Here is a 25,867-nt window from a genome sequence, read left to right as displayed (position 1 = left end):
GCACTCACATTCCTCTGCCACTGTTTCACTCTTATTAACGCTGACCCTGAACCAAGTCACCCTACAGAGCCTGTCTGCAGGAAGAACTTGCACTACATCAGGTTTTAAGTCTAGCTCTCTGAGTCCTATTCCTGTTTAGTTTTTGCAAAATTTTGTGATGGTTTTGTTCTGCCTTGTGCATTTTGCAATGGTCTTGGCAGCATACTTTTTGATGAACTTTAATACTTTGCTTCCTCTGGACTCATGAGAAAAGAAACGTTGGCCAAATCTAGATCCAGTGCTTGAGAGCATATAAACAGGCCAGCAAAGATGTATCAGCTGAGGGACACAACCACACAGCTTCCAGTGCAGAAAGTTGGGACTCTGATAAAATGAGAGACTATAAGGGCTGGGGAAATGTGAGTTGCAGAAAATGACCTGGGGAGCGTCCATAGAAAAGCCATTGACCTGCAAAAAGGTTAGCGTGAAAGTCAGGATATCAACAACAGGGGTTTACCTCTTGCATTTGTGAGCACGACTACTCCAGCTGTGGAGTAAATCTCTCCTGGCTCTCCTACCTACACATGTATGGGAATGAGGGCCATTGGGATACCAAAACTGCAAAGCCCTAATCTAGTTCTAGATTAAGTTTTAGCTTCACATCCTGTCTCTCAGGCTCCTCCAGGACTGGAAAACACTAGAAGCTTCCCAGAATCCCTAGAGTCAACCAGGTTTATCTACTGGGAGCACAAGGCAACCTCCAGAATCAATGTTACACATAATAGTAGTGATGCATAGTGATTATGTCTGGGGAATCAGGGAGTTTAAAAAAGAGCTAATTCTGGGCATTATGGGGGACTTTACTTAGGTCATTTAAAGAGCCACACCATGAAGAAAGCCTGAAGGTGAAGAGTGGAGAAATGCAGGACGATGAATGTGCTCTCCAAGAGGCAAATGGATGTTTGCTAAGATATGCCTACATACATGTGCACACACTCACATGTCCATATTAGAAGACAGCGTGTGGGACTAGTTTTCCACTCTCTTGTTGCCTTACATTCAGGTAGGTGGTTCTAGGTGAGTAAGAGCCACATTCTGGTGGCCTCATCTCTGAGCATCAGGTGATCAGAATCTCATCCCCTGTTTCCTTCTTATTCATTATTGTACATTTCTAGTCACTAGAGTCCCCTTGAGTCCCATGTGAACAGTAAATCTGTATTTTTAAAATAACTGTGGATTGCTTTCCTGTATGAAAGTGATACACGTTCTTAAAAAATTTTCCTCATTAATAAATGTATATATTCCTTATCTGCATCATAAGTTTTCCTTTTCTTCCTTTTAACAATACTTTTTTTTAAAAAAATTAAAGTGTAGTTGACTTACAATATTATATTAGCTTCAGGTTTATAGTTTAGTTATCCAATTTTTTGTAGATTACAAGCATAAGTTTATTATAAGATTATTGATTATATTCCCTGTTCTAGGCATTACATCCTTGTGACTTATTTATTTTATAACAGGTAATTTGCACCTTTTAGTCCCCTTCACATTTTTCATCTATTCTTCCACCTTCCCCTCTGGCAACAGTTTGTTCTTTGTATCTTTGAGACTATTTCTTGCTATTGTTTTTTTTTTAGATTCCTCATATGAGTGAAAATATACAAATAGATTCCAAATAAAAGTGAAAAAGAAAATATAGTTTTCTTTCCCTGTCCGACTTATTTCACTTAGCAAAAAACCCTCTGAGTCTATCCACATTGTCCCAAATGGCAAGATTTTTTTATGGTTGAATAATATTACACTGTACGTATAACATCATAAATGTATATATTTAAATTTTTGAATAGGAAATTATATTATAAGCCTAAGTTTTATTATTTTTAAAAAACTTTTGTTGACCTATTTGATCTTGTTTGCTGATAGGGTTTTGTAATATTTTATTAATTTCTCATTGAATTTATTTTTGTTTCACATATTTTAAGTTATAGTCTTTAAGTAAAAATATATTAAAAATAGATGTAATATATTCTTAAAAATTAGCATATTCTGATAATAAACAATGAATCAATCTGTCCTTAATAAAATAGTTATGATAAAACATATTCTCTTAGATATTAATTTTATGCCACATTATTACTATTCTAATACTACAGTGTGCTACTATATTATATTGATTATATATATCATGATATCAGAATTATTTTCTATGCTACTTTAAATCCACCTTTTTTCTCATTTATTATCATTTTTTATTTGGAGTCCCGGGTTGTTCTTTTAGACTGCAACATAGAGGGGGAATCAGGAGCATGAAGTCAATAGCAGTATTAGCATATCCAGGTGTTACTACAAATTATAGCTTATCTTAATACAGTCTAGAAAACAGGGGAGTCAGTGCTTCATAGGATATTTTCAACTATAACAGTCTAAATTTCTTGCCAGATGGACACATGTGGGCTTGCAGGAAAACCCAAACTGTGCTGAATCTTCAGTGTTGAACTTTGGAAAACACTGTGGAAACCTACAATTCTGATCAAATGGAAGTCAAACAGTCTGTGGTGGTTTTGAAAATATTCTCTTTTTTTCAGTTTTATTGAGATTTAGTTGATATACAGCACCTGTATAAGTTTAAAGAGTATAGCATAATTTAACTTATATACCTCATGAAATGATTATCACACTAAGGTTTGTGAACATCCAACATCTCATGCATAAACAAAATTTTAAAGAAATAGAAAAAATATTTTTCCTTTTGATAAGAACTCTTAGGATTTACTCTTAACTGTCATACATATTTATCATATTGCACATTACATCCCTAGTACTAATTATAACAGAAACTTTGTACCTTTTGATTGTCTTTGTCCAACCTCCCCCACGATTATTTCTGTGTATCTTAAAATTCCAACTTTTATTTCTACTTTGAAAATCTTGATTCTTTTTAAAGTCCAGGCTCAGTTGTTTCTGAATCGCTCTTTTCAGGTGCTCCACCAGGGGGCCAGCATGACTGACTGTAATGCCTCCCAGGGCCACCCCTCCTTCTTCCTTCTCCAAGGCATTCCTGGGATGGAGGACAAACACAAGTGGATCTCTATTCCTTTCGCTTCCATGTACTTTGTCACCATCGTGGGGAACTGCACCATCCTCTTCACCATCTCCACAGAGCGCTCCCTGCATAAGCCCATGTTCCTGCTCCTTGGCATGCTGGCCCTCACGGACCTGGGCATGTCCACAACCACCATCCCCAAGGTGCTGTGCATCTTCTGGTTTGACCAGACTGACATCAGCTTTGAGGGCTGCCTGGTCCAGCTGTTCTTCCTCCACTCCATCTCTGCCTTGCAGTCTGCCATCCTCATGTCCATGGCCTTTGACCGCTATGTGGCCATCTGTGAGCCCCTGCGCTATGCCACCATCCTTTCCAACAGCTGCATCGGGCTCATCGGCCTTGTGAGTTTACTGAGAGCTGTCTTGCTCATTCTCCCCATGCCCATCCTCCTCCAGAAGATGCCCTTTCATGCCAAGCATGTCATCCCCACCACCTACTGTGAGCACATGGCTGTGGTGAAGATGGTGTGTGTGGACACCACGCTCAACAGGGTGTATGGTCTGGTGGTGGCCTTGTTGGTTGTTGGGGTAGACATCTTAGCTATTGCCTCATCTTATGTGCTGATCATCCGGGCTGTAATGCGGCGCTCTTCTATGAAAGCTCACCAAAAAGCAGTAAATACCTGCAGCACACATATCTGTGTCATGCTTACCTCTTATACTCACTCCCTGTTTTCTTTTCTCACTCATCGCTTTGGCCAGGGAATCCCACCTCATGTGCACACAATTCTTGGCAGCCTCTACTTCCTTGTACCTCCAGTGCTCAACCCTATTATTTATGCAGTGAAAACCAAAGAGTTTCGGGACAAATTGACAAAATATGGGTGCTGGAGGAAGGAGCCCATAAATATCACCTATGGTCAGAAACCTGTCTGATTATCTGGCACTGCTGGTTATAAGAAAATAAAAAATATCAACATAAATGAAGTTCTTGAGGAATTAGCTCATGGAAGAAATACATCATATTACAAATTATCTGCCAAAATTCTTAAATTGAGAGTCTAAGACACAGGAGAACTTACTCTCACTATTTCCAAAGCAAGGCTACCGTCTCACATTAAATGAAAAAATAACATATTCTCTCCATCCTGACATGGTAATTGGGAAAACTGAATGTGACGATGTACATAAGAGAACTTTGAACAACACGCACTGAATGCAAGTAACATGAGGTGGAATGTTTCCAAATAAAGAGAATATTGGTAGAAGAGAATAGTGGTAGAACTTGTCTACCACTTTGCCACGAGAAGGAAAGGGCAAACCACTCCAGTTTTCTTGCTTGGGAAATCCCATAGACAGAGGAGCCTGGCACGCTGCAGTCCATAAGGTTGCAGAGTCAGACATGACTTAGTGACTAAAACAAAACAACCACTTTGCCAAGGCTGGTCAAGTTGTGTGGGAAGAGGTTAAGATTATTTGAGGGTGAATGAGTAGGTCAGGGAAAGTACACTAATTTATTATACCTGCTGCAGGAGACTTAATGTTTGGTTTACAGGACTTGCTTTTTTGTAGAACTAGGGGGAATATGGACAAGAAACATAATTCCCAATTCCTAGAGAAATTCCAGTGGAAAAGGAGAAATGGGAAGCTCCTAAGCTTAAAAGGTGGATATGCCTTTAAACTAGTTTCATATTTTAAAAAATTCTTGTTGTCAACTCTCTTGCTTGTCTCTACTAATTCCATTGTTTCTTAAGAATCTCTTACTGAGAAAATTTTGAGAATGTTTTCTTACTGCTTGTAGTTATAAGTCAGTTTTATACTGGAAGTCATTGGCTATAGACCTGTGAAAGACAATTTCTCTGGCAACATGGAAACAAGTTCTCAGACAGTTTGTAGAGCTCAGATCTTGTGCCTAAACTTAGGAATTCATAAAGTTCAGAGGATATTATTTATCACTTTCAGACAATGATTTAGGATATAGTGCAAATCTTTCAAGATGTATGAAGTCCCCAAATTCTAGGGTTGGTCATTATATTGTAGAACTAATATTTAAAGACAAAGCTCAGTGAAAAACACCCTTGAAGCCACATAGCTACCATTTAAAGGAGACTTTTTTGTTTTTGGCCATGCCTCGCAGCATGTGGGATCTTAGTTTTCTGACCAAAGATTGAACCCATGCCCTCCGCAGTGGATGCGCAGAACCCTAACCAACGGATCACCAGGGAACTCCCTAAAAGGAGACTCTTAAAACACTAATCTAGAGGGAAATAAATGATACTCCTCCGGAGAGTGATACCAGCTATAACAAATACTAATAAATTATTTATTGAACAATTATACATATTGTTCTTTGAACAATTCATTATATTGTTCAATCCAGTATGTTGAACTATTCATTAACAAGGGCTGTGAAAGATGGAATATTTCAAAGCTTGAAATAATGGGCACAACCTTCAGGAGGAAAAAAATATGAGGCTTACTAGGAAATATTTCTTCTACAAATGGAGAACTAGAGATAAAGGAAAGCTTACAGGAGAAAAAATGGTTGAGGTACAGAGTACTGCCCATCTGACACCACAAACTTGAAGATTAAACACACACATGCACAAATTACTCAGCATAATATTTTATGATTAAACATTTAATTGACAAATAAGTAGCAGTTTGTGAAGGAACCTGAGGCACTCATTAGCTGGAGGGGCTGTGGTAGCACAAAACTTAATTTTGCTGAGATCTCTGTCTGATTTAATGAGTTACAGAAGCAGAGATCTGCATAATAAAATATTGCTTATCTCTCATATTTACTTTCTTCCTTTTGCTTTACGACTGGATATTTTATAAAAATAAGAAGTCTGTTTTTACTGAAATTATGAGCAAAACATTTATTAACTTGGGAATAAAATGCATATTGGGAAAATTGTGGCAGGAAAGCTGTCAACAGCAGATGATTCTGAAAAAACAGAGAGCTGAGAAACTCAGAAAAAGAAGCAAGTCTGATTCGATCTGTGTTTTTTCTCTTGGCCTGTTTTCTTCTTATTTAAAAGTGTTTTATTGTTTCTACTGTAAGATCAGCTTGATTCATCTCCTGTAGACTTGCTAACAAGATAGTATATGACCTAGATGTAAACTATTATTTTTCTCATGTCTATAGAATTGTTTCTAGCCATGCAAAGCTAGAAAAATGTTCACATGTTTTGTATCATGGTCAAGTTTAAATCGCTTTCTGTCTGCTAGGTATTCGGATTTGAGTTAATACAGAGTTGACTACCCTTCTATCATCTCCATTTTATGGAGAACTTAAGGTAAAGAATCTGCCTGCAATGCAAGAGACTTCAATCCCTGGTATGGGAAGATCTGCTGGAGGAGGAAATGGCAACCCACTCCAGTATTCTTGCCTGGAGAATCCTATGGACAGAGGGTTCTGGTGGGCTACAGGCCATGGAGTCACAAAGTCAGACACAATTGAGCAACTAAACAGCAAATATGCCTAGCAATAGTCTCAAGCTCCTAAAATATAAACAATTAGAAAATAATTATATAATAGTAATTATATAAATAAGTATCTTGTAATAAATTTTCATGGAGGCAACACCTGACTAGACTTTCAGGTATTGGAGCAAAAGATTTTGTAACATTGGGGAATATAAATCTAGATTCCCCAGGAAACAGGCCCGAGACAAAAGCTTGCATATTGGCAGCTCATTTAGATATGTAGTCACAAAATATGGGCCTTTGTAAAATAGAGTGAAACAGGAAAGACGAAAAGCCAGGATTTTTTGGTCCTGTTGCACACTGTTAGTGGAGACTATTGTCCAGCCCTGCCAGAACCATCTAAAGAGCCTTCTGAAATACATCAGAGTATTTCATCCCCAGGGGATGAAAGGACTTCTCCCAATGGCTCAAACAGGGTTCCTGGCCTGCCCAACAGGTGTTAACTCCAGGTACTTATGCATGACAGCAGAGCTGTTTGCTAGGGTTATCCATGGACTTGGGGAAGCCCCATGGCAAGATGTTCCACATTACTAGGCATGACCTGAGCTTGACTGGCTGATTATACCTGCTAGGAACTGGTCACAGCAGCACTGCTTGAATGAATACAAGAGGATTGTGGATGGTGTGCAAGAACTGTCTAACGTAAAAATCTGCACGACCAAGGCCTCACAGGCTTCCCAGGTGGCACAGCAGTAAAGAATCTGCCTGCTAATGCAGGAGACACAAGAGATGCAGTTTCAGTTCCTGGGTCAGAAAGATCCCCTGGAATAGGAAATGGCAACCCACCCCAGTATTCTTTCCTGGAAAACTCCATGACAGAGCAACTTGGTGGGCTACAGTCTATGGGGTCACAAAGAGTTGAACACAACTGAGCAAGTGAGCATGCAGGCAGCTTCACCATAAGCTGTGAACTTTCTTTGAGATTAAGAAGGGCTCACACCTTGAGTTCATCCAATAGATTCATTATTTTAATTTTTCAACTTCAAATAAAATTTTATCTCATTAACATGGTTCAACGTCCATAACTATAGCTACTAAAAAGTATTCTTCTTAAAATATTTAAAAGTGTTCCTAGAAAGAAAAGAGCTTCTATAGATGTGTATAGTTCTTCTCAATTCTTACTTCTTTTTGTCTTCTCTTTTACACAGAATGAAATAAAGATTGCTACTTACTGTTGCTATTATTTCTATTTTTGTTGTTAAAATAATACATACACTTTGTAAAGCAAACAAATGTGATAAGATACACAATAAAGTGTAAAAGTCTTCCTTCTTCTTTTACATGAAACTGGTCCCTGGAAGTAAGCCCTTTAAATAGATTTTATGCATAATTAACTAACTGTAATTACTTTGCTATTTAAAGTAAGCATATAGATACAAGCATCTAGATATGATTCCTCTTTTCATAAATACAGTTCAGTCACTCAGTCGTGTCCAGCTCTTTGTGACCGCATGAATCGCAGCACGCCAGGCCTCCCTGTCCATCACCATCTCCCAGAGTTCACTCAGACTCATGTCCAAAAGTTGTCCCCTTTTCCTCCTACCCCCAATCCCTCCCAGCATCAGAGTCTTTTCCAATGAGTCAACTCTTCGCATGAGGTGGCCAAAGTACTGGAGTTTCAGCTTTAGCATTGTTCCCTCCAAAGAAATCACAAGGCTGATCTCCTTCAGAATGGACTGGTTGGATCTCCTTGCAGTCTAAGGGACTCTCAAGAATCTTCTCCAACACCACCATTCAAAAGCATCAATTCTTCATATTTATTTAACTTTGAACTTTTATGTGCAGCAGGATTTTAAAATTTTCTCTCTTTGTTGCCAATTGTGAATTCCCTTTTTCTGCCTCTTGACAAGACCAAGGAGCATTTTTCTTTGTTTTCATTTGATTCATCGAGTCCTGAACTTTTCTACTTTGGCTCTTTGGTCAGCAACACTTCCCTGTGTATAATTCATTCTTCTTCACCACACATGAGACAAAAACAGACCTACTTCAAATGAAAATTAAAGACAATAAGTCTATAGTTCCCCTTCCCTTTGTATTATCAGGTTGCCAGTCACAGACTTCCTGTATTGACCAGGACAATGTTTCCTCCACTGCTGCAGGGTTCTTTTACCTGAAGTGCTTCTTGTATTTTTCCTCCATTGAGAAATCTTTCCTAGTTGGAGCTCATGCTCCATTTTGATAAAATAAAAATACCATTCCACATGCCTCTCCTGAGAATCTCCCATGTATATGCAGGAGAGCTGATTTCTCTGTTGGAGGCTTGGTGGTATTCTCTTCCTCCTATCCAATAGTGTCAAATGAAGCTTTCTAAGTTTACTGGTTTTAGTTTGTAGTTTAAAATAATAGTTTATTTCTGTTTTTGAGGTATTAAATTTCATATCATGTGACTGAATGTGCTTTTTCCAAACAAACCTATCATCAGTTTAACATAGATTTTTAGATAGGTTTTCTATGCCTTTACTTAAAATAATACTGCTCAGAAGTTCTTTTCTTAAAATGTTAGTCCCTGTTGTTGTTTTAATAAACCAACACATCTGAGAATAATCTAGCATATTCATAACTTCTCAGCTTTACTTTATTTAACTTTAGAGAAAAATATGTATTTATCTAGCCATGTATCTCATTGCATTCTTTGTTAACAACTCTATCAGAACATTTCAATATTCAATTCTGTGTCAATGATGTCTGCAGGTAGGTCTGTATATTTAGATCTAAATTTCGGAGTCTGATACTTTACATATGTGCAACTGACTGAGGGCCTATTATTCAGGTGGTGAATACTTCAGCTTCAGACAAACATTGTTTTATTTTTCTTTGTTTCTTCATTTGTTCACATTTATAAAGCTTTCAGTGATCAATGCAAAGAAATAGAGGAAAACAATAGAATGTGAAAGACTAGAGATCTCTTCAAGAAAATAAGAGACATCAAGGGAACATTTTTTGCAAATACAGGCACAATAAAGGACAGAAATGGTATGGACCTAACAGAAGCAGAAGATATTAAGAACAGGTGGCAAGAATACATAGAAGAACTATTTAAAAGAGATCTTCATGACCCAGATAACCACGATGGTGTGATCACTCACCTAGAGCCAGACATCCTGGAATGCAAAGTCACATGGGCCTTAGGAAGCATCACTATGAATGAAGCTAGAGGAGGTGATGGAATTCCAGTTGAGCTATTTCAAATCCTAAAAGATGATGCTCTGAAAGTACTGCACTCAATATGCCAGGAAATTTGGAAAATTCAGCAGTGGCCACAAGACTGGAAAAGGTCAGTTTTCATTCCAATCCCCCCAAAAAGGCAATGCCAAAAATGTTCAAACTACCACACAGTTGCACTCATCTCACACACTAGCAAAGTAATGCTCAAAATTCTCCAAGCAAGGCTTCAATAGTACGTGAACTGACAACTAAAAAGCAAGAGAATTCCAGAAAAACTTCTGCTTCTCCTTTATTAGTTATGTCAAAGCCTTTGACTGTGTGGATCACAGCAAACTGGAAAATTCTTCAAGAGATGGGACTACCAGACCTCCTTACCTGCCTCTTGAGAAACCTGTATGCAGATTTAAAAAAGCTATAGTTAGAACTGGACATGGAACAAGAATGGTTCCAAATAGGGAAAGGGGCATGTCAAGGCTATATATTGTCATTCTGCTTATTTAATTTCTATGCAGAGTACATCATGCAGAATGGATGATGGATGAAGCACAAGCTGGGATCAAGATAGCCTCAGATACGCATATAATACCACCCTTATGGCAGAAACTGAAGAGGAACCAAAGAGCCTCTTGATGAAAGTGAAAGAGGAGAGTAAAAGAGTTGGCTTAAAACTCAACATTCAGAAAACTAAGATGATGGCATTTGATCCCATCACTTCATGGCAAATAGATGGGGAAACAATGGAAACAGTCACAGACTGTTTTTTAGGCTCCAAAATCACTGCAGATGGTGACTGCAGCTGTGAAATTAAAAGACGCTTGCTTCTTGGAAGAAAAGACACAGATGTGTATAGCGGACTTTTGGACTCAGAGGGAGAGGGAGAGGGTGGGATAATTTGGGAGAATGGCATTGAAACATGTATCCTATCATGTAAGAATCGAATCACCAGTCTATGTCCGATGCAGGATACAGCATGCTTGGGGCTGGTGCACGGGGATGACCCAGAGGGATGTTGTGGGGAGGGAGGTGGGAGGGGGGTTCATGTTTGGGATCGCATGTACAACCGTGGTGGATTCATGTCAATGTATGGCAAAACCAATACAGTATCGTAAAGTAAAATAAGGTAAAAATAAAAATTTAAAAAAAAGAGACAAAAACAAAAACAAAAAAGAAAAGCTATGACCTACCTAGACAGCATGTTGAAAAGCAGAGACATTACTTTGCTGACAAAGGCCAGTCTAGTCAAAGCTATGGCCTTTCCAGTAGTCACGTATGAAAGTGAGAGCTGGACTATATAAAGAAGAATTGATACTTTTGTACTGCAGTGTTGGAGAAGACTCTTGAGAGTCCCTTGGACTGCAAGGAGAACCAACCAGTCCATCCTAAAGGAAATCAGTTCTGAATATTCATTGGAAGGACTGATGCTGAAACTGAAACTCCAATACTCTGGCCATCTGATGTGAAGAACTGACTCATTGGAAAAGACCCTGATGCTGGGAAAGATTTAAGGCAGGAGGAGAAGGGGATGACAGGATCAGATGGTTGGATGGCATCACCGGCTCAATGGACATGAGTTTGAGGAAGCTCTGGAAGTTGGTGATGGACAGGGAAGCCTGGCGTGCTGCAGTCCATGGGGTCATAAAGAGTCAGACACAACTGAGTGACTAAGCTGAACTGAGCTGATAAAGATCTATCCAAACAGACGTCCTATTATAATTCTGGGAATTATTAGCAAGTTTTCAGAGTTTATATATTATAGCTCTATGGAAGAAGCTACAAATTTGATTCTTTGTCAAGAATGGGCAGAGGACCATAACTGAATATGTAAATATTAATTCAAATAGTTGATATCAGAAGAATAAGAGGAATATTCACATAGGTCATGCAAAACACTGCTGACCGCAATGGAAGAAAACCACATCAGAGTTTGGCAGATTTTGCGGTCTGTCAACATCAGTTGAACTGTTGTTGAGCTATTTCAGAAGTGGCTTGATTTCAGGGAAGTTCCACTATGGATTTCTGAGCTATATACCTGGAATTTCATCAGAAAAGTTTCAGTAATTGCTGATAGGTGAAAAATAAAAATGATTCCAATTTGAATTGTTTCCTTACCCTACATATTTGAAGAGTCTGCTCTTGCTTAAATATATTAATGGTAAAACCAATTAATTTTGTGTTTAAATAGTCCAAAGATATTGTTTTTATTTTTAATACCACAAAGCATCACAACAGTCTTCTCCACTATACTGTAACCAGATTGTGTTGTTTAGATAAATTGGAATCTTGAAAACTAGGATCAGGACATGAAAATCTGGATAGATGTTACAGCTCAGCAACCACCATAAATCTGTTGGTAGAATATTCTAATTTTGGCTATTTACTAAATGAACTTAAGAAAAATGCATTTTAAGAAAAGGTGTCACTATATGTAACTTTTTTCTGTATTTTCCAAGTCTTCTGTAAATGTGTTATCATACTTTCATAACTTAAAAAATAAAAAAGAAAGGAAAAAGATAAGACAGGTATCTTTACATGTCTTCTATGGAAAAAATACATGCATTGGGAAAACTAAACAAGAGATAACTTGTTGACAGCATTACAGATGAAAAACAAATGATAACACATTAGTATGTTTTTAAAATTTGTTTATTTAATAATATCTCTTAGCAATCATTCCATATGAGCATAGGTAGACCTATTTTATTCCATTTCATGATTCTATAGCATTCCTGTAGATGTTTGTCAACGTTTATTTCAGCAGTCATCTATTGATAGACATATATTTGTTCCAGGATCTTGTTATGTATTGTGTTTTTAGAATTTTAAAGTGGCATATTTTGTTGCCATTAGCTGTTTGGTTGCTCAGCCATGTCTGACTCTTTGTGACCCCATGGACTGTAGCCTGCCAGGCTCCTTTGTCCACGGGATTTCCTAGGCAGGAATACTGAAGTGGTTGCCATTTCCTTCTCCAGGGGATCTTCCCAGCCCAGGGTTGGAACCTTCAGCTCCTCCTGGGTAGGAGATGGGCTCCAGGTTGAAAATTCCCAATCAGCCAGCCTCTTCTTTACATTTCCTGAGATAAGAGATATGTGTGCTCCAGCTGAGGAACTTACAACCAGCTCCACATTTGGGAATGAAAGTAACAACAGTTCAGTTCAGTTCAAGTCAGTCACTCAGTCGTGTCTGACTCTCTGCGACCCCATGAATCGCCGCATGCCAGGCCTCCCTGTTCATCAGCATCTTCCGGAGTTCACTCAGACTCATGTCCATCGAGCCCGTGATGCCATCCAGCCATCTCATCTTGGGTCGTCCCCTTCTCCTCCTGCCCCCAATCCTCCCCAGCATCAGAGTCTTTTCCAATGAGTCAACTCTTCGCATGAGGTGGCCAAAGTACTGGAGTTTCAGCTTTAACATCATTCCCTCCAAAGAAATCCCAGGGCTGATCTTCAGAATGGACTGGTTGGATCTCCTTGCAGTCCAAACGACTCTCAAGAGTCTTCTCCAGCACCACAGTTCAAAAGCATCAATTCTTCGGCACTCAGCCTTCTTCACAGTCCAACTCTCACATCCATATATGACTACTGGGAAAACCATAGCCTTGACTAGACGGACCTTAGTCTGCAAAGTAATGTCTCTGCTTTTGAATATGCTATCTAGGTTGGTCATAACTTTTCTTTCAAGGAGTAAGTGTCTTTTAATTTCATGGCTGCAGTCACCATCTGCCATGATTCTGGAGCCCCCCAAAATGAAGTCTGACACTGTTTCCACTGTTTCCCCATCTATTTCCCATGAAGTGATGGGACCGGATGCCATGATCTTCGTTTTCTGAATGTTGAGCTTTAGGCCAACTTTTTCACTCTCCTCTTTCATTCTCTTCAAGAGGCTTTTTAGCTCATCTTCACTTTCTGCCATAAGGGTGGTATCATCTGCATATCTGAGGTGATTGATATTTCTCCCGGCAATCTTGATTCCAGCTTGTGTTTCTTCCAGTCCAGCGTTTCTCATGATGTACTCTGCATATAAGTTAAATAAGCAGGATGACAATATACAGCCTTGATGTACTCCTTTTCCTGTTTGGAACCAGTCTGTTGTTCCATGTCCAGTTCTAACTGTTGTTTCCTGACCTGCATACAGATTTCTCAAGAGGCAGGTCAGGTGGTCTGGTATTCCCATCTCTTTCAGAATTTTCCACACTTTATTGTGATCCACACAGTCAAAAGCTTTGGCATAGTCAATAAAGCAGAACAGGGTAAATAGCTAGTCTTTGTCTCTTGTTTACACCTCAAGGGAATAATCATGGCAAGGACAAAAAGAGGCACAGATTCTTCTGAGTAAAAGGTAAGGGAGACAGTATACATGCACAGAAAGGCTCCTTGGAGTCAAAAGCCAAGGCATAATGCCAGGCCATAATGAGTCTTGTTCCTGCCAGAAGCCTTCACTTCGAGATCCATCTTGGCTTAGGGGTGCATGTGCACCCTAAGAGAGAGTCCCAGGGCAGGGCAGGTGTGGAAAAAGAAACCAGATAACTGGCCCGAAGGAAGGCAAAGTCAGAAGAATTGCCGTATATTGTTGTAGCCGTGTTCATTCCAGGAAACAAACACTCAGAAGGACAGTGCAGATAGTGGAATGCAGTTTATTATACTGGTGGGCCCAAGGCAAAGTCTCCTCTTAGCCAAGGACCCTGACCAGTTTTTGTGAAAACCTTACATACCCTAAGTGTACGTGCCCAAACCCACCTCTCTAAATTCCCTGAAACCAGTCTGAACAAAGGAAAAACAAATAGCAGTAGCACTGCATGCTGTGGGAGTCAGCCCAGGCCTATGACAGTGAATGGTGCAGTGCTAAGTCATGTCCGACTCTTTGTGACCCCATGGACTGTAGTCTGCCAAGCTCCTCTGTTCATGGGAATCTCTGGGCAAGAATACTGGAGTGGTTTGCCATGCCCACCTCCAGGGGATCTCCCCAACCCAGGGATTGAATCCACGTCTCTTACATCTCCTGCATTGGCAGGTGGGTTCTTTTACCACTAGTGCCACCTGGAAGCCCCAAGGAAAAGAAAGATACAATCAAAGTTAACCTGTGATTCAATGGCACCCCACTCCAGTACTCTTGCTTGGAAAATCCCATGGGTGGAGGAGCCTGGTAGGCTGCAGTCCATGGGGTCCCGAAGAGTTGGACACGACTGAGCGACTTCACTTTCACTTTTCACTTTCATGCATTGGAGAAGGAATTGGCAACCCACTCCAGTATTCTTGCCTGGAGAATCCCAGGAATGGGGGATCCTGGTGGGCTGCCATCTATGGGGTTGCACAGAGTTGGACACGACTGAAGTGACTTAGCAGCAGCAGTAGCAACAAGCCTAGGTAGTTAACAATGGAGAGTTATCAGTAGGCCTGTGGTCATACCCAGTAAGCATAATAGAATTTATGATTGTATTCAATTACACAGATAATTAAGGTATTTTTTTAGGCTACATTTGGGGGGGTCTGGTTTTCCAGTTGGTATGTTGCTTCCATAGATACTGGGCATATAGTTCAAAGTCCACAGTCCGGCCCAAGATGGAGGCCTGCTTTCAAGATGGAGCCTGTTCTGTCTGTTTCCTCCTTCAATATAAATGACTTAACTGTCTCTTTGCTATGTTCTTCCTCATTAGAGGGGACACCTACACTCTTTCTCTCCAGGTATGCATCTCTGCCTTGCTTCTACCTCACCTAAACAAACTGCTTCTCTGTGTGCTCTCCTACTTGCTGTTGTGCTGTGTCTCTTATAATAAACTTTGTACCAGCATTTACAATTTCTGTCTTCATGATAAATGCATTTTTCTCTGGGGACAAAGATCCAGGGAAAATTAGGCTCTAGCTTCCAGCCCTTGTCGGTTTGGTGGCTAGGATTCCTGGTTTTCATCCAGGTGGACCCAGATTCAACAACTGGACAAGGATTTAAGATCTCGCTTCTTGCCACCACTCACTGCTGCCTCACAGAGATCACTGCCACATCTCCTACATTGCAGATGGATTCTTTCACCACTGGGCCACCACAGCATTGCTGTGTACAAGGGCTATGTGAGTTAGACTATTATCATCTGAAGCATGGCCTTATTCAAAGATCTACTGGGAGAGCAGCACTGAAACATATATATTACCGTATGTAAAATAGAAAGCCAACGGGAATTTGCTGTATGACGCAGGGAGCTCATCCTAGTGCTTTGTGACAGCCCAGAGAGGCGGGGTGGAGGGGGAGGTTGGTGGGAAGGTTGAAAGGGAGGGAACATATGTATGCATACCTGTTGCAAGGAAAAGTCAGTTCAGACTCCAAGTCCGAACAGTTTCTTTGACTTGCTTTTGTTATTATAATCATATATAATGACTTGCCTCAGAGAATCCTGCCCCTCTGCCTTGGTGTTAAGCTTAAGAGCCTTGGTTCAGGACTTTGTCCACCTGTGGATGTCAGGAAGGAAGGAATTAACACATCTCCTACCTAAAGCTTGCCATTCTAGGAGATATTTGCAAGATTCTTGGCCTTTTTACTTTGTTTCCTCACCTCCCTTCCATCTCTGATCATAAAGAAAGAGCACTTCTAGACCTCAATAAGATGCTTTTTTTGCGACATTAATCAGCTGGCTCAGGATGAAGTAGTATTCCTTGCCTCAATATTTCATCTCTGATTCAATTCATTGGCCTCTTATGTGGTGAGCAGAATGAGCTTAGTCTTGTTGATACCTATGACTGATTCTTTTAATGTATTGCAGAACCCAGTACAACACTGTAAACAATTATCTTCCAATTAAAAATAAATATTTTTTTAAAGAAATAGCAAAGAAGTCTATATTAAAAAGCTAAAGCTCTATCTGTAGGCATCCACCGAATAGAGGTTAAGTCATACAAAACCAACATTACATAAAAACTGGGAATGGTCAAAATTATCTCTTTTCCCCTGAGAGTTGCTTTTCAGGTTATGTTGTTCTTTGAATGAATCCAGCCCAATGGGATACTCTAATGAGCTAGTTTGTTGTTGTTTTTTTTTTTAACCCTCCCTCTTTCTTTGATCTCTATAGAATCAGGCTGTGCCTAAGTTCTTGGATGATGAAATCATAGAGTCCAAAATTTTCCTTATATTGTGTCAGAGCCTTAGTCCATGTAGAAAGGACGCTATATGTTGTGCCCCAAGAAAAAGAAACAGGAGGAGACCCAGGCTGGCAGAGATCCCTTTCCCAGGGGCTAAAATTGACTATGGCAGAAAAGAAAAATAGTGTTCTATGAAACATGAAATAGGCAGACTCAAATTGTGACTTTGGAATGACAAGCTCTGGTTATCAGAAGAAACGAAGCTGGTAAGACTATGGGAAAACTTTTTCAGGTAAGTTCTGATGTAAATCATTAGAACTACTCCTAAATCCCTTTCTTTTAATCAGATTGTCTTCTGTAAGTGCCTTCCATCTGTAGCACCCACTACTTTGAACTGGCCATTCATCTGCTAGTCACTTAGCAACCTCTACCCCAGATATCTGAAAGTAGTGCCTCACTTCAGAAAAGTAAACAGGTTTACAGGGTATATAGGAGGTAACAGAATAAAAGTTTCAAGAATCAGATGGCTTTCAAATAATGTAGAAATGTATTTATATATGAGCATGTAGGGCTGATTTATAAGTCCCAGCTCATTGTTATCGTACAGTCAGTAAATTGTGTCTGACTCTTTGTGAGCCCATGAACTGCAGCACACCAGGCTTCCCTGTCCTTCATTAACTCTCAGAGTTTGCTCTAACTCATGTCTATTGAGTCGGTGATGCCATCCAACCATCTTATCCTCTGTTGGCCCTTCTCTTGCCATTAATCTTTCTCAACATCAGGGTCTTCTCCAATAAGTCGGCTATTCTTATCAGGTGGCCAAAGTATTGGAGCTTCAGCTTCAGCATCAATGCTACTAATGCATATTCAGAACAGATTTCCTTTAGGATTGACTGTTTTGATCTCCTTGCAGACCAAGGGACCTTCAAGAGTCTTCTCCAGTACCACAATTTGAAAGCATCATTTCTTTAGTGCTCAGCCTTCTTTATGATCCAACTCTCACACCCATAGACAACTACTGGAAAAACCGTAGTTTTGGCTCATAATATACTTAATAAATATTACTTAAGTAGAGAAATTGCTTAAGAAAAGGAAACTTAGCTTAAATGCTATGCAATAGGGCAGAGATATGGACAGAAGCATGATGTGGTTTCCCTGGTAGCTCAGTTGGTAAAGAAACTGCCCACAATGCAGGAGACCAGAGTTTGATCCCTGGGTCAGGAAGATCCCCCAGAGAAAGAAATGGCAACCTACTCCAGTACTCTTGCCTGGAAAATATTATGGACAGAGAAGCCTGGCAGGTTAGAGTCCATGAGGTTGCAAGGACCCAACTTAATGACTAAACTCACCCCATGACGTGAGCAACAGCAGGAAAGGGAAGGTAACAATGAGGCGAGGATAATTCTTGAGTTTTCAGGAAAAAATGAAAGAAATTTTAGGTAAATTTTAGGAAAGCATTTTAGGTAATAGGAACTGTCAGTCATAGATCCACTTCTAACCTCGTCTCCAGAACTCTACTCACTTGATAGCAAGGTCACACTGAATTTCTCACTATTCCTTAATATACCTAGGTTTCCTAGGAATCAGAAGCCTACAAACTTTTCAGATTCTTCTAATATGCAACCAAGACTGAGAACCACTCTTTTGACTCTATGAAGTAGGAAAATAAGCCAGGAGAGGGAATAGAGAAAAATGGCTGCTTTAGAAGATGATATACAGTTATTGTGATAAAAACAGAAGTTTAATAAACCAGTATTTTATTTTATTTTTGCAGACCTACATAAGGGTAGGCAGTGGGTCATGTGAAAGTACACAGAGAAATTGAACAGTAAGGGCAAATACCCTGAAGCAGGAACAAACTGATCATGCTTCAAACACTTCATGATATGGCTGAAGAATAAATTAGTAGCCCAGTGGACAAATTCGAATTAAACTAGTCATGATTAAAGGCAATTCATGAGGGCTGACTGTAATGAAAGAAAGATGCACAAATCAGGAGAAAAACCACAGAAGACTGTCCATCAAGTGCATAAATACATAGCTTGAGAGAGAGAGTAGGAGATTGTTTTGTACTTGACACTACCTATGGATAACCAGTGTGGTAGTTGGACCTGTCCTTGTAGTTCTTGGCATAAATGGAAGATGCCCTCAGCAATAGCCATCAGGAAACTTTGCAGCAAGTGGGGAAGGAGAAGAATGTTTACTACTAAGAAATGCTAGAAATTATATAGCAAACTTGGGACGACGCAGTGAGGTCATGAGTAGCACCTAGATCTTGGGTTCTTCTTTTATTGGAGTCAAGTGTGTGGGCTTAGGATTTTGTAGGCTCACTGTTTGTTGATGAATTTAAAACATAGGAGCAAAATAAAATAAAATAATAAAAATAAATAAAACATAGGAGCAGAAATCTAAAGTGTGGGGATAGGGAAAACAAAGGACCCAAATGGCCAGATATCAAAAACAACTAAGAACTTTAAAATAAAGGAACCTGGCCTCCCTATTCATCTAGTCCTCTGGCTGCCAAGGTGTTTATGTGAGATAGCCATCTCTGAAGTGTATGCCTAGGCAATCAAAGCTCAAGGCAAACACATTACAAAAAAAGAGAAAATCCAATTGTCAGGGCTTATCCTACAAAAGGAGCAAGCTGATGTTGTCTTCATTTAGATAACATATCTATGACATTTTGTCCAAAAAAGAAAAAAACAAACAGAGGAATCCAGTGGGAAGAAACAGAATCATAACCAGAGACTAGATTTCTGAAAGAAGGATAACATAAAGAACATGGAGACTACCGACAACTCATCACTCTTGCAATAAAGGGTAAGCATATTTCCTCTCCGTAGGAAGCTTCCCAATGGGAATATTACAGTTCTTCTATCATGTTCTTCCATCTTTTAATCAAGGTTGAAAATCTTTTCTCCTATTCTTTCAGAATTTCAGACAAAATTTTTGATGTAGAGAATTGCTGAACTGGAAGAGGTGAGAGTTAAAGTCCTTACAGCATTCCTTATACAGAAAAGAAGCTTGAGGCTCATAAAGAAGTGAGTGTGAAAATGATGTTGTGATAGAACTGAAGCCATGTTGAAAACTCCATGTTTCCAAAGGGGTATTCTTCCATCTTTCTCTGAGCCCCAACTCAAGTGAGTCATTGAAAGCCAAACTGATATAAAAAAACAGCACACTACCATGTCTCATTGGGAAGTGTCAAAACTTCCTTTATCAACCACCACCAGTTTCTACTATGCTGTCTTCAACCGCTCCAACTTTATGACCTTCACTTTGATGGGCATACCTGGCTTAGAGGCACAGCACTTGTGGTTATCTCTTCCTTTCTTCTCCATGTTTTTGGCTATCCTCATCAGCAATGGCGCCATCCTTTACATGCTGCACATGGAGCCCACACTTCACACACCAATGTACCTGCTCCTGGCTCTGCTGATGGTGGCTGACCTTATATCCGCTCTGGCTCTGTTGCCTAAGCTCCTCTGCCTCTTCTGGTTCAATGATCGGGACATAGCTGTTAATGCCTGTTTCACTCAGATGTTTTTCATCCATGGAACATCTGTGGTACGATCAGCCCTACTTGTTGCAATGGCCTTTGACCGATACGTGGCTGTGTGTGAGCCACTACGCTACCACACGGTTCTGAGCCATTCCTTAGTTGGACGCCTGGGACTGATGGCTTTAGCCAAGGGGGTGATTCTTATCCTGCCCATGCCTCTTCTACTGCAGAGGTTGACCTTCTGCCACATGGTCATTCCTCATACCTACTGTGACCACATGGCTGTGGTGAAACTGGCATGTGATGACACCAGGCCAAACCGAATCTATGGGCTCTTTGTGATTCTGCTTGTGGTGGGGCTTGATTTAGTGCTCATTGGCTTCTCTTATGGTCTCATCTTGCAGGCCGTGATACGTCTCAATTCTCGAGATGCCATCTGCAAAGCCCTTAACACCTGCTCAGCCCACCTCTCTGTCATCCTTCTCACTTATGTGCCCGCACTCTTCTCTTCTCTCACCCACCGCCTTGGCCACAATACCCCACCTCATGCCCACATTCTCTGTGCCAATCTCTACCTTCTTCTACCCTCAATGTTCAATCCCATCATTTATGGCATGAAGACAAAGGATATAAAGATCAAGGTGGCCAAATGCCTGTGTGGAAGACATTCATAGGTCATAAGTCTTGATCACGTACCTGTGAGTAAGTGAACAATGAGGACGATTATATATACCTTTGCCCAACCAACCAAGGTCCAGTTGTATCTCCAGATGAACTGTGGAGACCATGAAGAAGTGTGTGTTGCATGTGCTGGCTTATATGAAGAAAAAATATGATTGCACTTTCATCGATTTGTCAACTAGAAAGGGGAAAGCCAAGATGTCTATGTCTATTTAACAGCACCACCCTTATGACATGGGTCTCTTTATAATTTTTACATATGTGTTCATGTTTGCCAACTGCAGACAAAATTTTTCTGTGAATGATCCAAGGTAAACTTTTTCTATCTTGTGGAAGGTTTCTATTTGTTTCAATTTTTTATTTCTCTAATTCTATGCCTGTTTTTAAATAGTATTGTATTGTTGCAAGGGACTTGACATACTCATTATCTTAAATATCACCTTAACTTGTAATATTTCTGAACTTGTTACTGCAATGGACCTGGAGGGTACTTTGCTTAGTGAAATAAATCAGAGAAAGGCAAATACAGTGTTATCAGTTATCATGAATGAATATCATGAATGACTAGCAAACAGAAAGAAACTCCCAAATATAGAGAACAATCTAGACCAGGCTTGATCACTCAAGAGCTTTTGTGTAGCAGTTTTATTAAAGTGAAAAAGGATAGAAAGCTTCTGACAGAAACATCAGAAGAGGGACAGAGAATGCCCCCCTCGCTAGTCTTTGGAAAGGGAATTACATACTTTTTCAATTGGTTATTACAATAAATCAAAAGAATGTCTCAAGGTTGTAAAGATCTTACTAGACCTCCCACAATTTACATTTTAAGATGACAGGATTAGAATTAATAATAGAAAGATCTTACCAGACCCAATCCCATTATATACATTTTAGGATAATAGGATTAGTCTGAAATTTCTCAAGAAGGAGAAATGTGTCCTCAAGCAGGATACATTGTTGTTATATAATTCTTACTAAGACTAAAGTGAAAGTGAAAGTGAAGTCTCTCAGTCGTGCCTGACTCTCTGTGACCCTGTGGACTGTAGCCTACCAGGCACCTATGTCCATGGGATTCTCCAGGCAAGAATACTGGAGTAGGTTGCCATTTCCTTCTCCAGGGGATCTTCCCGACCCAGGGATTGAACCCAGATCTCTCACATTGCAGGCAGATGCTTTAACCTCTGAGCCACCAGGGAATCTCTAAGACTAAGGATGTAGAAAAAAAGTTTGTCCTTTCCTTCTCCTTGAGAATTCCAGACTCCTGTCTCCTTTAGAGCCCTAGACCCCTTTCTCCTCCTCAGGTACCCTGGACTTCTTATCAACCTGCCTTGGAATTGACTCTCTCAACTTTCATGACCCACCTCTCAGAGTAATGGAAATAAAAGCAAAAATAAACAAATGGGACCTAATTAAACTTAAAAACTTTTGTACAATGAAGGAAACTATAAACAAGGCAGCCTTCAGAATGGGAGAAAATAATAGCAAATGAAACAAATAACAAAGAATTAATCTCCAAAATATACAAGCAGCTTATGCAGCTCAATTCCAAAAAAATAAACAATGAAATTTAAAAAATGGGCCAAAGAACTAAACAGACATTTATCCAAAGAAAACATACAGATGGTTAACAAACACATGAAAAGATACTTAAAATTATCATCAGAGAAATGCAAATCAAAACCACAATAAGGTACCATCTCATGCCAGTCAGAATGACAGCCATCAAAAAGTCTACAAATAATAAATGCTGGAGAGGATGTAGAGAAAAGGGAGCTCTCTTACACAGTTGGTGGGAATGCAACAAGTACAGCCACTATGCAAATGAGTACAGTGTTCAGTTCAGTCACTCAGTCGTGTCCGACTCTTTGTGACCCTATGAATTGCAGCACGCCAGGCCTCCCTGTCCATCACCAACTCCCGGAGTTCACTCAGACTCGTGTCCATCGAGTCAGTGATGCCATCCAGCTATTTCATCCTCTGTCGTCCCCTTCTCCTCCTGCCCCCAATCCCTCCCAGCATCAGAGTCTTCCAATGAGTCAACTCTTCACATGAGGTAGCCAAAGTACTGGAGCTTCAGCTTCAGCATCATTCCCTCCAAAGAAATCCCAGAGCTGATGTCCTTTAGAATGGACTGGTGGGATCTCCTTGCAGTCTAAGGGACTCTCAAGAGTCTTCAACACCACAGTTCAAAAGCATCAATTCTTTGTGGAGATTCCTTAAAAGTGGAAATAGAGCTGCCATACGACCCAGCAATCCTCTTGCTGGGCACACACACTGAGGAAACCAGAATTGAAAGAAACACATGTAACCCAAAGTTCACTGAAGCACTGTTTACAATAGCTGAACAAGGAAGTAACCTCTATGTCCATCGGCAGATGAATGGATAAAGTTGTGGTAACGTATACACAATGGAATATTACTCAACTATAAAAAAGAACACATTTGAGTCAATTCTAATGAGGTGGATGAAACTGGAGCCTATTATATAGAGTGAACTAAGTCAGAAAGAGAAACACCAGTACAGTGTATTAACGAATATATATGGAATTTAGAAAGATGGTAACAATGAACCTATATGCAAGACAGCAAGAGACACAATGTAAGAACAGACTTCTGGACTATGTGGGAGAAGGCAAGGGTGGGATGATATGAGAGAATAGCATTGAAACATGTATATTACCATATGTAAAATAGATGACCAGTGCAAGTTTGATGCATGAAGCAGGGCACTCAAAGCTGGTGCTCTGGGACAACCCAAAGCGATGCGGTGGGAAGAGAGTTGGGAGAGGGGTTCAGGATAGGAGGACATATGTACATCCACAGCTGATCCATGTCTATCTATGGCAAAAACCACCACAATATTGTAAAGTAATTAGCCTCCAATTAAAATAAATAAATTAAAAATAATAAAGATGGATCTCAAAAAAAAAAAAAAAAAGGAAAGAGATATACTTTAACCCTCCTCTCTCCGTCCATGAGAGCAAACAATAAGTTTCTCATGTCAAAATGACAACCTCCTCACCAGAGACAGGATGTTGGGGCCAAGAAGCCTGTATAAAGAAATGCTGTTCCTTTTCTAATATACTACTTCAAGCCCACACTCTGTTTAGATTCCTCATTCATTATTTTAAGTTTCTTTGTCTTATCAATTCTTCACAAATTTATAGTTTCCTTCTCTAAATGTATAAAAACTGCCTGCTTTGCCATTTGTTAAGTTCTACTTCTACAAAACCTCAATGTGCATGGATTAAATTTGTTTCCTTTTCTCCTGCTAATCTTTATGTGCCAATTTTATTATTCATCTGGCCATAAGAACTCAAGAGGAATAGAAGGGACAATTTTCCCCTATCAAACCATAGTTTAGACTATCCAAGTTGACACATCATAGCACTGCTGTAAGCTCCATAGAATGCACCACCCAGGACTTTTCCTGTATCTTGCTGAGAACTAGACTTGGTTAGGGGGGAACAAAGGCATTGCAAACCTTTATTTCTCCCTTGTTTTATTTCTATTTTTCATTTAACTAAAAGGAGTGAAATGGATTGAACGTTTCTCTAAAGCACTTTTAGCTGTAGACAGATAAGAACATTCAAGACAGGTTTCAGGAAAGGAAAGTTGCTACAATCCTGTTCTGCTCTAGGTTTTTAAGGTAACATGTTAAAGGTGTTTATGACAGCTACATTGTCCAATAGCACTCACCAGAAGTGCAGACCATAGAGCAATTTGATAAGGAAAATCCAACCAAAAGATTTTTTTTAATGTTCATTTTCTTAAAACAGTGTTTCTTAAAGTGTAATTCCTTTACCAGTGCCATTTGCATTAATTGGGAAGTCATAAGAAAGGCACGCATCAGGACCCTGCTCCAAATTTAGTGAATCGGAAATTCTGAAGGTATGGACCGGCAACCTGTGTCTTAACAGGAGCTACAGGTAATTTTGAAGAACATTAAGTTTGAAAACTGTTGACTTTGGAGAGACTCTCCCAAACTAGGATCAAGAGAATGCATGCAGCTGATTGAACGTAGATCTAGTCTAATTGTGTGAAGTGTCTACAAATGAAAATTGATCTGTTTAAATATGGTGGGACTAGAGGAGAAGCATTTAGAATGGTGATAAGGAGACCAAATCTTGCAGTAAATTATGGATAGAGACCACAATTCTACAGAGAATTCTTAGAATATCCCCACATAATATAAGGCCCTAGATGATGGCTGGGGCTGGTTTACTGGGAATAGAAGTTTAAGACATTTTTTCAAGAGTCTTGGGATGCATGGTAAGTAAACTCTATGAGTGGTAAAGTTATATCAAATAAGTAGACTCTTTACATATGAGAGTATTGTTACCAAGAGAAGACAGGATTATGGTTTTAATGCAAATGAGCTCTCTAACAGTACAGTTTACTGAGATTTGTTGCTTAGTCACTAAATCATGTTGAACTCTTTTGTGATCCCATGGACTTCAGCCTGCCAGGCTCTTCAGTCCATTGGATTTTCCAGGCGAAAATACTAGAGTAGGTTGCCATTTCCTCCACCAGTGGATATTCCTGACTCAGGGACTGAACCAGCATTTCCTTCATTGGCAGATGGATTCTTTACCACTGAGCCACCTAGGAAACCCTCATTGAGATTAGCACAGTTGATAAATTCTCAACAAAGAACAACAGGAGATAGAAGTTTAGTAATAGTTAATGTATATGACTTTTTAATATAATTACTTCATATGGTGAAAAACTGCCTTTAGTATTCACATCTCCTAGATACCAGTATAATTTCCTATTGAATTCCATTACCAGCTTGCTACATCATGCACAAGTTTAAAAAAAAAAAAAAAGGCAAAGTGTCTAACAAAGCCAATTATTGTGCAACTATGTAACAGTGAGCGGTCTGGGGACATGTGCAATAAATCCTGTATAACAGTGTAGTCCCAGGAAAAAGTAAACAAGGCAG

At 39.7% G+C, this 25,867-nt stretch overlaps 2 protein-coding genes across 2 annotated transcripts; both read left to right on the top strand.

The window, feature by feature from the left end:
* Window positions 1-2,979: 2,979 nt before the first annotated feature.
* On the top strand, window positions 2,980-3,957 carry LOC138420057 (olfactory receptor 52E4-like). Its single transcript, XM_069553160.1, has one exon. The coding sequence runs from the start codon at window positions 2,980-2,982 to the stop codon at window positions 3,955-3,957; it is 978 nt and encodes a 325-aa protein (XP_069409261.1).
* Window positions 3,958-19,925: 15,968 nt separating this feature from the next.
* LOC138420067 (olfactory receptor 52P1-like) lies at window positions 19,926-20,915 on the top strand. The gene has a single exon (XM_069553172.1). It carries the CDS (start codon window positions 19,926-19,928, stop codon window positions 20,913-20,915), a length of 990 nt encoding a protein of 329 aa, XP_069409273.1.
* Window positions 20,916-25,867: the final 4,952 nt, after the last annotated feature.

This window comes from Ovis canadensis, chromosome 15, assembly GCF_042477335.2.
Source record: "Ovis canadensis isolate MfBH-ARS-UI-01 breed Bighorn chromosome 15, ARS-UI_OviCan_v2, whole genome shotgun sequence".
In the NCBI taxonomy this organism is placed as follows: Eukaryota; Metazoa; Chordata; class Mammalia; order Artiodactyla; family Bovidae; genus Ovis; species Ovis canadensis.
The sequence above is the reverse complement of the archived record's forward strand: the minus strand, read 5'-3'. Positions and strand labels throughout refer to the sequence as shown.

What these genes read in the sequence shown, in the direction of transcription:
- LOC138420057 (XM_069553160.1), top strand. Translation starts at nt 2,980, where the DNA reads ATGACTGACTGTAATGCCTCCCAGGGCCACCCCTCCTTCTTCCTTCTC.
- LOC138420067 (XM_069553172.1), top strand. Translation starts at nt 19,926, where the DNA reads ATGTCTCATTGGGAAGTGTCAAAACTTCCTTTATCAACCACCACCAGT.